General features: G+C 46.9%; 1 protein-coding gene across 5 annotated transcripts in view; it reads right to left on the reverse strand.

Moving 5' to 3' along the window:
- Nucleotides 1-988: 988 nt before the first annotated feature.
- ACSS1 (acyl-CoA synthetase short chain family member 1) overlaps nucleotides 989-12,814 on the reverse strand; it is a 40,722-nt gene continuing 28,896 nt past the window's right edge. The window contains exons 13-18 of one of the 5 annotated variants that reach the window (XR_011677219.1): nucleotides 12,299-12,417; nucleotides 10,641-10,854; nucleotides 3,322-3,536; nucleotides 2,688-2,793; nucleotides 1,554-1,698; nucleotides 991-1,320 (exon numbers count right to left, since the gene is read on the reverse strand). Coding sequence is in view for 1 of the 5 variants with exons in the window: in XM_071418474.1 (XP_071274575.1) it covers nucleotides 10,681-10,854; nucleotides 12,299-12,417 (293 nt within the window). In the remaining 4 variants the exon portion in view is untranslated. Of the gene's footprint in view, nucleotides 1,321-1,553; nucleotides 2,794-3,321; nucleotides 3,537-6,280; nucleotides 10,855-12,298; nucleotides 12,418-12,814 lie in introns of those variants that run through there. The other 4 variants (XR_011677206.1, XR_011677262.1, XR_011677275.1 and 1 more) reach the window with 4 other exon arrangements.

Here is a 12,814-nt window from a genome sequence, read left to right on the forward strand (position 1 = left end):
CTGCCAAGGCCACCACTAAAGCATGACCCAGGACAGGATGCCATTGGCCTTCTTGGCCACCTGGGCACACCTGGCTCACCTTCAGCCACTGCCAGCCAGCACCCCCAGGTCCTCTTCTGGAGGAGCCACTCTGTCCCCAGCCTGTGGCTGCTGTGGTCCAAGGGCAGGACAGGGCACTTCACCTTGTTGAACCTCATGCAAGTGGCCTCAGCCCATGATCCAGCCTGTCCAGATCTCTCTGCAGAGACTTCCTGCCCTCCAGCAGATCAACACTCCCACCCGGCTTGGCATCGTCTGTAAACTGCCTGAGGTGCCCTTGATCCTCCCCATCATTGACAAAGATGTGAATCACATCTGAGCCCCGGGGAACAGCTGCCAGCTGGATTTAATTCCACTGAATCCCACCCCTCCCTGGGCCCAGCCATCCTGACAGTTTTTACCCAGGGAAGAGTGCATTCAGTTCTTCAGGCTTTTCCTCAACCTTTGTTCTGTGTTTCTCCCCATGTCCAGGAGAAGACGGAGATTCTCATTAGCCCTCCATTTGTTGCTGATGTATTTACAGAAATATTTTTACTCTCTTTGCAATTTTCTAGGAAGAAATTCTTTACTGTGAGGCTGGTGAGGAACTGGGAACAGGTTACCCAGGTGAGCCAGATCTGTGTGAGATTGCAAAGGAGCAAAGCTTTGCCACTTGGGCACACTTCTCTTTGTTTCTTTGCTTAGGCCTTTGGTGAGCACAGAACTCATCTAGGTAGAAAACTTTTGACTAGACAGGATCTTTTGGATCCATTGTCCCCCAAACATGTCAATGTGTGGCCCTGTTGTAATGACACATTTACAACAGCAGCACAAATGACACAAAGAAAACATGGCAAAAGAGGATGAGGAGCAGCCCAGTGAAGAAAGGATGTGGTGAGACACTGGCACATTGAGTGAGCTGCATTCCCATAATCTTTAGGCTAGCAGGTCCTGCTCTCACATTCTCCTTTTGGTTTATTTAAATTAAATTTATTTATTTAAGGTTTTTAAATCATCAAAATAAAGTATATACAATTAAAAATATGTCGTCAACATTTAAAGACACAATCAAAACACAGTTATTCAAAATTACATCTAAATATCAGAACATACAGAATATCTGTTGACTAGGAACCCTAACACATAAATCCTATTCTTTAAATACTCTTTGGACCGGTGGCAGCTTCTTCCTTAGATCAGAGGAAAGAGAGCTCTTGGGGATGGGAGGCAAGTATTTTGTGGGTAAGGGAACATAGGAAGGGTCCAGGGAAAACTTCTTGGAAAGACTGTGGCCAGCCACATCTGCAAAGTGAAGACACAAAATATATCAGAGCCTGCAAGGCAAACCTAAAGCACCTGAAGCTCCGTATTTCATGGGACAGATGAAACTTGGAAACTTCTAAACAGCTGCACAGGGAAACATGCTCCTGCTCATTGCAGGGGGCACATGCAGGGCACAGCTGTTCCCTGGCAATGTGCACAGCATCTCTGGGGCTGCCACAAGACCCTTCCTCCCACCCCAGCTCCCCCCTCACCTCTGTGTGAGGCTGAGCATGGCTCAGCCTTCCCCTCCCTGCCAAGAGCTGGATGGTTTGCCTTGTGGATAGGGGGGATTACAGGCAGTCCCAGCGACCACTTCTTCATAACCCCAGCACTGGAACATGCAGGCATCAAGGAAACCTAGAAAGAGTACAGCACTCTGCTCAGCTCAAGAGCATCCAGCCTTGCCCCATTTGATGCCTCAAGAAATTTAGCCATGCTCTTAGCTGGGACTTGGGCAGGAAAAGAAGAGTCAGACTGATGAAGCAGCTTGGCCTAGGGTACGGAATAGAAAGAGAAATGGTGAGGGATAGACCGAGATACACTTGATAAGAGTGGACAGCTTGAGCTGCTCTGACTGCTTGTTGGTGTTTTCTCAGGCATGAGACAGATGAGGAACCACGACAGAGCCCAGACACCATTCCAGGACCTCTCCTGTTACTGATACATGCTGAGGACATGAAGTCTGCACTACACACCCATTGCAAATACAGCCTGAAGCACAGTGTCCAGCTGAGCTCTTCCTTGGCTCAGCTGCTTCCCTGGGCTCACAGCACAGGAAAAGGTCTCAGAGCTTCCTACAGAACATAAACTGAAAATCTACCATACAGGATTTTGCTTTCTTTCCTGACCTTACATCCTGCTGAAATCAGCTCCTTCTTATTCCCACAGCTGTCATCAGAGACAGTGAGATTTTCCCTACATTCCTGTTTCTTCTTCTTGCACATCTTACTGGGCTCAGAAGAAAGAGAACTCTTCTGGATGGGAGGCAAGAGCTTGGCACGTAAGGGCACATAGGGAGTGTCCAGGAAAAATTTTTTGGGATCGCCACACTCAGTCAGGTCTGCAGAGTGAAGACACAAAATATAACAGGGGCCACAATGCAAAACTAAAGCATCTAAAGCTCCATATTTCATAGGACACATTTTCCTGGCAACTTCTAAATAGCTGCACAGGGAAACATGCTCCTGCTCATTGCAGGGGGCACATGCAGGGCACAGCCATTCCCTGGCAATGGGCACAGGCTCTCTGAGTTGGCACAAGACCCTTCCTCTTGCCAGAGAGAGGCCCAGCTCCCACCTCACCTCTGTGTGAGGCTGAGCCATGCTCAGCCTTCACCTTGTACTCACTGCCAAAGGCTGGACTGCCTGCCTTGGGTATAGGGGGGATCAAAGGTGGCAGCAATGACCTCTTCTTCATAACCCCAACACTGGGACATATGGGCGTCAAGAGAACCTGGAAACAGCAGAACAGAGTGCTTAGATAAAGAATGGAGTGCTCAGATAAAGAATAGAGTGCTCAGATAAAGAATCCAGCTTGCCCCCTTTGATGCCTCAAGAAGTTTAGCCATGCTCTTAACTGGGACTGACAGGAAAAGTCAACCTGATGCAGCAGCTTGGCTCAGGATGGGGAATGGAAAAGGAACTGGTGAGGGAGAGACCATGTCCCACATTTCTCAGCTCACTCGTCGTGCTCACTAATCTGCAAGTGTGGCTGCATTCCCAGCTGGCATTGGCATCAAGGTGTTCTGGGGTGCCAGTGCCTCCACTGGCCTTTAGGATGGCATGGCAGTGGGTTTAGATCACTGTTCTCTCCCTGCCCCTAAGGTGCCTCACAGCCAGTGCTGATCTCCATCTCTGAAGTGCCCACAGAGTCATTCTGAAGGATGTCCCTGGGCTCACAGCACAGGAAAAGGTCTCAGAGCTCTTCCTATTGCACATAAACTGAACATTCACCACACTGGACTTAGGTTGGTTTCCTTACCTTACGTCCTTTTCTCTCTGAACTCTGCTCCTGGGTTTTTCTACTGTCCTCATCATACCTGGTGACATTTTTGCCAATCTCTTGCTCTCTGCTCAATATCTTGCTTGCCATGGCTGCAAGAGAGCTCTTCTGGATGGGAGGCAATGGCTTGGAAGGAAGGAGCATGGAGGGATTTGCCAGGGAAACCCTCTTGGCAAGAGGGGAGCCAGTCAGGCCTGCAAAGTGGAGACACAAAATGTATCAGAGCCTGCAGTGCAAACCTAAAGCACCTGAAGTTCTGTATTTCATGGGACAGATTCCCTGGAAACTTCTAAACAGCTGCACAGGGAAACATGCTCTGAATGGCAGCAACTTGAATCAGGCCAGGGGGAAACCCTGAGCCACTTCCATGGAGCTGCCACAGGCACAGCCTGGCCTCAGGGCTGCCCTGGGACAGCAGGGAGCCCAGAGCCCTGTGCTCTCCAGGAATGGCTCAGCTGCACATGCACCCTCCTGCTCCTCTGCCTGCCCCACAGCTCAGCAGCCCTGCAGCTCCAGGGGCACTGGCAGCAGCACAGCTCCTTGCAGGGGCACATGCAGGGCACAGCTGTTCCCTGCCAATGTGCACAGCCTCTCTGGGCTGCCACAAGAGCCTTCCTCCCAACAGAGAGCGGCCCAGCTCCCACCTCACCTCTGTGTGAGGCTGAGCCATGCTCACAAGGCAAGAAGTGAGTTAGGGGAACTCCCACCTTTTCATCAACACATCTAATGGGTGAGACACTCAAGGGTTTTTTTAATTTTTGAGACAATTTCTTTGGTTTTATTTTTCCTGAAACTAGACTGTTTAATTCCTCTGAGCTGTATTGAGTTAGCAAGTCTGAAGGGAAAGATGGAAGGCTCCAATGGTGAGAGAGGAAAAAAGATTCCTTCTTGAGGCTGGCCTTGTGTGAATCTGCAGGAAATACCCACACAGCTGTGACTGCTATTTCTGAAAACCACAAAGACCTCTCAGCCACCAGGCAGGCCTTGTTGGTGTTTCTATAGCGCCATAATACCATCCTCAGGGTTGGACCCGATCAGCAAGCAGAGGAAGAATGGGAAATTTATCTGTAGTGAGACTCAACATTGAAGGCAAAGAAAGCAACAGGGTTTGCATCTCATGACCATGTCCAGTTTGGGGTCAGCTGTGGCCACAGTCCCTGTCCTGGCTGACAGAAGGAGTCATTTGGCCACTGTCAAAAAGGAGAAAGCAGTGAAAACTAATGAGACAGTGTTGTGATGCCATGGGTGTCCTTGCAGGATCATCTGTAGCTGTCAGGCACCTACTCTGACTCAGAGCCAGTGCTGACCACCATGGACCAGTTTTCCCTGCAGTCTGGGGGGATTTTTTTCCATTTGGCTCCAGCATTTCCGCTCCTTTCTATGTTCACCTTTTCCTTCCGTGGTCTTTCCTTTTCTGGTGAAATCCATGTTTGAAGCCGTGCTGCTGCCTGGCAGAAGTGTCAGGGTTTGAATCTGGAACACGCTCAGTGCAGGCAGCGCCGGGAGCTTGGGCCCAGCCTTAGACAAGGCCTAAGGGTGACTCCAATCGCCAGCGCTCGGCACAGAGGGGCAGAGCCAGAGGCGGCTGCTGCCCTGGGGCCGTGTCAGCCACAGCCTGCACCAGCCCAGCCTGGGCTGCCCCTTTGTGACACGCTCCCCATGCTTCTCTCGTTCCCATGGCTGCAAAACCCCAGCCCAGCTCCATCCCCTTCCATTCCCTTCCCAAGGGCAGCCAGCCCTAAGCCCAGCCAGGCCAGGCCTGAGGCTTTCACACTGTCTAGGATGTAGAACCCTTCCCAAATTTTTGCACACTTGTCAAGGCCTTTAATTCTGTAATTCCCACTCAGTTCTGGGCTGCAGCTTGTTGTGTGGGATTTTGTTTCATTCTCTTCACATCAAACAAAGTGGTGGGACACAAACAATGGCACCAGGCAGTTGAAGTAAAAGCAGGTTTGCACTCCCCAGTAGATGACCCCAGAATTCAGTTGGCCAAGGAATGTGAAAGGCTGTTTGGCATCTTGTGTAGTAACAAAATGTGTGGGCTTTCCACAGAGAGGGTCTGTCACTGTCATATTTTCTGAAAAATCCCTTTGCCAGGATTTCTTCTCCTGGGAAGATGAGAAGCCTCAGAGAAAAAAACAATATTATCTTATTTGCTTCTCCCTCTTTTCCTGCTTTGGAATGTGGCTGGAGAGTGTTTACCAACAGATGCATGTTTGATTGGTTTCACGTGAATTGTTTTTAATTAATGACCACAGTCCAGCTGTGTTGGACTCTGAGGAGTCAGTCATGAGTTTTTCATTATCATTCTTGTTAAGCCTTCTGTCTGTATCCTTTCTCTATTCTTTAGTATGGTTTTAGTATAGCATGATGTAATGTATTGTAATGTAATGTATTGTAATGTAATGTAATGTATTGTAATGTAATATAATATAATAATAGATCAGCCTTCTGAGAACATGGAGTCAGATTCATCTCTTCCCTCATCCGAGGGACCTCACAAACACCACAAGGGTCTCTAGCCAGGAAAGGGAGGCATGGCAGGGGGGCCTTCCCTCTGTGCTCTGGCTGAGTTCAGGCAAAAGACCCAGCAAAATGAGGTTTGCAGCACTGATCCATTAGGACATCCATTTTCCTGAACAACCAGCTCACTCCAGAATCTTGGGACCTCTATTCCATGACCCCATCTAACTGTGAGGCTGTCATTCCTGGGAATGTACAAGATCTTGGTCTTCTGCAGAGAAAAGTAAAATCACATCCCCAAAATTCAACCAGTATAAAAAGAAATTTGAGTCTTCTGCATGCCAGGCACAGGATGAACACTAAAAAGCACTGGGTTCTACTCTCCCAGCCCCATCATACCCAAAAGCCAAAGTAAGCTGTCAGCTCAGACACGAGGAGTCAAGGCAGATACACAGAAGCTACAGAGAAACAGAAGCAAGAGTAAGAATGATCTGCCACAGCAGATTTTATTGCCACTGTTTGTAGGCTGGTAATTTTTGCACAGCCATGATCATTTCTACTGCAAAAGGTGGTTATGTCCCCAGATCCTTCTATCCCAGACAAAACAGGCCATGAAAAACATGCTTCACCTCTAGAGTCATGCAGAGGGCAATTCCCTGTCCAGAACTCTCTGTTTTCAAGGTGGAAAAGGATCATCTGTTCCTGAGTAATTGAAAAACAAACCTGTTGCTGAAATCAATTTCTGTGGCTTTAATTGGTCACAGAGGCAGCCCTTAAACATAATTGTGTTAGACCAGAAAACAGTCTCCACTTTTACCAGTAAATTATCAGTAAATAGATCAGAGCAGCTGTGGCATTGAGAGACAAAGTGAGGAGATGGACACCTGCTTTTCTGACCTTTCTGTGACTTGCCAGAGGGCTACAAGTGGCACTGGAACCTTTCCAAAAGCAGCTGCTGGAGATAGAAGGCTAACGGTGTTCATCCCCTCATTACACCTATTGTTTTATCCACGGGGCAGGCAGAGGGTGAAACTCAGTCTTTCTCACTTCTTAAGGGACAAGACACCCTGCAGAGGATGTGTTTTGTGTCACTGGCAAATGATCCAAGGCACCTGGAAAGAAATTCCTTCTCACCTGCTTGTCTCTGGAACAGCTATACACTTTGTACACAATGCTGTCTCTCATGTTGCCCACACACACCCTGCTTTCACTGCTTTCTGCTTGTGCAAGGTGTGCACAAAGCAAGGAACAGAACTATCCATATCAATTAATGGTAATTAAATACTCCCACTCCTTATTCTCTGTTTGCATCACACAGGAAAACGTGTAAAGCAGTGGGATCTCAGGATTCATAGGAGACATGCAGCTTATTGACATCCAAACATTCTTCTACTTTGCTCTTTTTTGCAGTGGCACTTTTCTGGCATTAACTCATTTCCTCTGAGCTACTGCTTAGAGAAAAGGAGCAAAGCAAACCAGCAATTTGGATCACAATTCATTCTGATCTCAAACTCCTTTGCCTTCCTTTGAAAGTTCAGAGAACTGAGAAAGTCCCAGACCCTTGACAGGACAGGTCTGACACCTACAATGGAAAGCCAAACCATCACACCTATTTCCTTTACTGAAAATATGAATACAGAGATCAATGAAGACACTGGTTTTGGTAAAGGACAAGAAATGTGTTTAAAGCATGATTACAAGTAAACAAAATCCAATTAAAGGCTTAACATTAGACTGTACAAAACATACTTCTGGACAGATGGAGCTTTCCCCTTATAGAATTGGAAAAATCATGGTCTGTGTCTCCACCTGGGGGGAAAAGCACCATGACCAGGTCTTGGCAAACTGAGTGGGGAGACAAAAGCATACTGGCCCTTTGCAATAAATGGCAACAGGTAAAATTGACTTTGGATCTCTTTTAATGAAGATACAAAGGCAGTCTGACAAACAAACTGTACATCACTCATGCACACACAAAGGTTTAGAAAAATTCAAATACTCTGCTTTTCTAAATGAAGCAATTGCCCCCAAGTTTGTCCCAGGATCCCACTGATATCTGACCACTGACTGGTGAAGATCAGCTTGTCTTAAGAGCCTTGCAGGCCTGGGGTACTTCAGAAACTTCCTCCTTCCTGGCATTTCAGGCACTGAGGAAACCAGAGCCAATGCTGTGGGCTGAATCCCTCCCTGAGCCACAAGCCTGCTGCATGTGAAGTAGAAAGCACTGTCACCACACACCAGTGCTGCTGTTGATGAAAATGCAAAGCTCAGCTCAAGCTTGCAGTGAAGAGGCAACTGCTGCAGCTAGCAGACACAGTGGGTAGAAAGAAGAAATGGGGACTTCTCTGGATGGAAACTTTAAACTCCGGAAGGAAAATGTAAAATTTCGATTTCAATTTAAAGCTTTCTATGAGTAGCTTACTCAGTAAATCACAGTATCCTGCTTTCCATGAGAGGTGCTCTTTCCAAGCCCTGCCCAGCTGTGTTTTTACCAGACTCAGGGTGCCACAGCATGGGCTGGGCACAGGCTCTCAGCTCCAAGAGCCAGTGCTGGGACACTGGCACAAGCTGCAGTTTTACCCAGAGACTGAGGCTGCCCAGCACAAGCTGTGTCCACTGCAGGACACCATGTGGGCAGCACAGCAGCAGCACCTGCTCTCTTGGAGTACCCCAAGCTGGCTTCTGAGCAGGTGGGCATCCCAAGCACCACAGCTCAGCTGTGGAAATGAGGTTTGTATGGAAAGGACCTCAAGGATCATCTACTTAAACCCCCTCATCTAGTTAAACCCCCCCTGCCATGGGCAGGGACAAATTCCACTAGATCAGGCTGCTCACAGCCCCATCCCAGCTGGCCTTCAACATTTTCAGGGATGTGGCATCCATAACTTTCCATCTGCAGCACAGCTGTGCCAGCTGTGAATTCATTGTGCTTCTGCAGCTTCCTGGCCAGCCTGGACCCTCCCTGGCAGCCATGGTCCCTAAGCCCATGCAAGCTGAGACAAAAGGGATGCAGGTGAGGGAGTGCTCCCATCTCTCATTTTCCCTGAGCAAAGGAATTGGATGACAGATGTCCCAATGCACCAGAGCACATGGCTCCTCACACAGACAGTGTTTGTGAAAGTTCAGATGAATTAAACCATGGGTCTGTGACCACTGGCACAACACACAGGGAAATTTCAGGTCAACAAGACAGGGAAGTTTTATGTCCATAATATAAAAAATGCTTTCTTGATTAAAAGAAAAGGATTTTCTTCCTCCACACTGTTATTTCAGACTGCATGGAGACAACTTGTTTAAACAAGTGAGAGCATTTTTTCTGTCAAAAACATTAACTCTTCTCTGCTTCCCACTTGAAAATTACTTAAGGAAGCAGGTTGTTTTTTTTTTCATTGCAATGGCAATAAAGTACTGTCTATCTCCTAAAATATTAACATCCTGTCAAACCTTCAAACCTTCTGATCTTCAACTTCCCAGAAAGTCCACAGGGTGTCTACTTACCTTATGTAAAATGCAATCAGTCAGAAGGATGGGATATTTAACAAAGCATGGTATTCCTTACTGTACTATTCAGTCCCTAGAGACATTTAAAATATTTTTTTTAAAAAAAGCAAATGCAGCTGGTGTCCTCAGAGGATCTAAGACACCACACCTGTCTTTAAGACATATCAGACTTCAAGCAGCCTGCTTCCCCTTGTGGTACCAGAATCTCTGCTGGCCAAAAAACTCCCCACACCTTTCCCAGTCCTAGAGATCACCTACCCATTTCCCTCCTGCCTTCCCTGCCTCCAGTTAGGTGCACAAATTGTCCTTCTGGTACACAATTACCCTGGAAAAAGCAGTGTTGCTCCAATTAAATTCAGGAATAAGTAGCCCTACTAGCAAATTCTTCTGTACAGCCCAAATGTAAGGAGCACTTCAACTGGAATGTGGTCATGATAAAATGAATCCAGAAATAAAACACTGACTACATTAATCGCAATCTTGGAAGCATAGGAATGACAAAGGCTGTTTTTCCCTGCTATTCTGAGGTTGCTGGTCTGGAATGCTGCTTCACTTTCCAAAAGGCAAGAGGCACTTTTTTTGAGGACTGTGCAGTTTGTGGGTACCCACATGGCACTTAACTCTTTGGTAAATCAGCATGGCAGCAGTGCACTGAGGAGATGTAGGAAGTCCAGTCAGTGGGGGGCTTTGTGGCTCCTTTTTGCAGCTGCAAGTGCTGGTGCTGGGTTACCAAGGTGGGACATGAAGGGTCACAGGCTCACCATCTCTGGGAAGTCCCAGGACATGTGGTGGCAGCAACAAATCCATATGAGGAAAGGAGATATTAGAATAATGGGTAAAGTCAAGGAAGAATTATCAGAGTGGCCATGTCCTTCTCATGTCCCTAGTAAATAATGCACATGAAACACCTTCTAGAATACCCAGAATTGCTGAAAAGGCACCACAGTTGCAGTGAAATACAGCTGCTTAGACTCAGATATCCAAGCTGAAGGGAAAACATTGAAAAAGTGTTTTCCAGGGCTTCTTTTAAAACAGCAAGAAGCATGGTGTAAAAAACATTTCCCTGTACAGTAACATTAAAAAGAGCATCTGTATCTTGCTTTAGCTCATGTTAAATTTCAGCACAGCTCATGGAAACCACCAGCAGCTGCTCTACAGCAGCCCTGAGCACAAGGAAAAGGAGTTCACTGACAGTGGAAAACTGCAGACTGCTCCTAGCCCTGTGCCATCCCAAAAAATGTTGTGGAGTGGAAAATCTTGTTCCCCTAGAAGGAAACAGCTTTTTTAAAAAACCACCAAGAGAGAACTATGCTGTTTGCCTGGTTATTTGAGACCTTCCACGTTTCCGAAGGAGAGAAATTCCAGAGCCGCCTGTTACAAGGAATTCTTCTCCTTGTATTTCTGGTAAGCATCCAGTATCTCCTTGACAACACTTGGATCATCAAGTGTGGTGACATCTCCCATGTTGCTTGATTGCTCAGTGACTACTTTCCTCAGCAGCCTTCTCATGATCTTCCCTGATCGGGTTTTAGGGAGGCGCTTCACCACCTGCAAAGGAGGGAAGGATGCACCTTTAATGGAACTGGAGTCCTGCTGGAAACCACAAGGAAATCTGGCTGGACCATTGTAACCTGGCACACTATTTCATGGCCACAGCTCCTTTGAGGCTCCTGGGAAATACATCCTGGAGCACACAAGATTACATCCAAGGAAAGGAGTGTCACTAGCCATACATTTTATTCTTATTTTAAGTGGATTTTGTTCCCCATTTCCATGTACAGACTGAGTGCTGCAGGATGCACAGCTCCTGTAGGAATCAGGTCCTCAACATGCTGTTGACTATTAAAATCTAATTACACATGAAAACTTAAGCACAAATGGTGACATAAATCTCAACACATTACCAGAACAGACAGAAATATATATGTGTGTATATATATATATATATATAAAATTATATAATATATCTATAATAAATATATAATATATATAATTCAGGTTTACAGAGTATAAAGGAAAAATTACAGGAATATAAAGCAACACAATTCTGCACATCAGCTGCAGGGTCTCCAGCTCAAGGGGTATCTCCTGTCTGCTGATGTTCTCTCTGCCTGGTATCTGTCAGCCTACACATCTTCCTTCATAACCAGAACAATCTTAAATGCCTTGGCTATGCCTCCTGGGAAGGACTTAGCAGCAAATTCAAAGGCTTTAGCATAAATGTGAGCCTGATGAAGAGTTCTCAGACACTGAGCAGAGACACCAACAGGTCTCACATTTTGCTGCACAATCAGGCCAGTAGGCTACAAAATTCTATAGCATTAACTGACATGCAAGGAAAGAGTTAGAGGACTTCTCTGCAGGACTACCCCAAAACACAGGGAAATGGAGGCATTCCCTTGCACACCTGCAAGTTCTGGAAGCTTCTCCAACCCACTGAGGATATCCTGGGGTGTTCCAAGTTGAAGGAGCCACTCTTGGCTGCTCCTGTTGTATTCTGTTGCCTGTGCCTTGGTGTCCACCTTACATGCATGTGGCTAAAGCAGAGCCCCTCAAAGAAGTGTCTGGTCACTGCCTCCAAGAAGAGAGAAATGGATGCAGGCAGAGCCTGGGGGACAGCTAAGGGGCAGCTTTGTGAATTCTCCCCCTAACAAATAAAAGGAGCTGCTGAAAGGTGAGGAGGCTTGAGACAGAGCTTGGAGCTCATCAGTGCTTCCAGGGCCAGGCCTGCTGTGCAACAGACACAGTCAGTGCTCTGAGGTCTGGTGTTGATGCTAATTGACTGCAAGCCAGCTGGGCAGTGTCACTGCCTCTCAGTGCCTCTCTCACATGCAGACAGACCACTGCAGCTGCCCTCCCCCTCCCTGGATCCCTCCTGCCAGTTCTGTTTTCCTGCCAGAGCAGGACAGCAGCAGCACTGCAGGCAGGACAGTGAGGGTTGTGTGATGTGTCCATTTCCTGCTGCTGGTACCAGTTTCAGTCTCCCACTTACCAGGATGTGGTCAGGCACTGCATACTTTGCTATCTTGGAAGCCACTATGGTTTTGAGCTCTTCTTTGATATGGTCTACACAAGCTGTCTGTTCCTTTAGCACTATGAAAGCAAAGGCACCTGGAAGACAAGTGAGCAGAAGGCACAAACATCATATTAGATACTGTCTGGAAAGACCAAGGATGCTCATTTGAATGCCAAAGAAGGTTTCAAATCATTCCTATGCACAACCTAGGGACCTACAAGAAAACTATTGATTTTTTTTACAAAAGCAAGTCAAACTACAGCCCTCAAATGATGGCCCAGCCTTTTCTTGGCATCTGTGACTGATGTCAGTGACAATGACAAGTCAGCATAAATGACCAAAGTGTTATTGGGATCAAAGGTTGGCCAATGTAAATCAGCCATTCCCATTCTGTTCAGAGGACATTTCTAAGCACAATCCTATTAAAGCAAGTTCTACCATATACACAAACACTATGGATGAAAACAGTTTAGGGAGTAACAGCCAGGTTAG

This window comes from Agelaius tricolor, unplaced genomic scaffold, assembly GCF_023055355.1.
Source record: "Agelaius tricolor isolate 1412-34295 unplaced genomic scaffold, bAgeTri1.0.p SCAF_1, whole genome shotgun sequence".
In the NCBI taxonomy this organism is placed as follows: Eukaryota; Metazoa; Chordata; class Aves; order Passeriformes; family Icteridae; genus Agelaius; species Agelaius tricolor.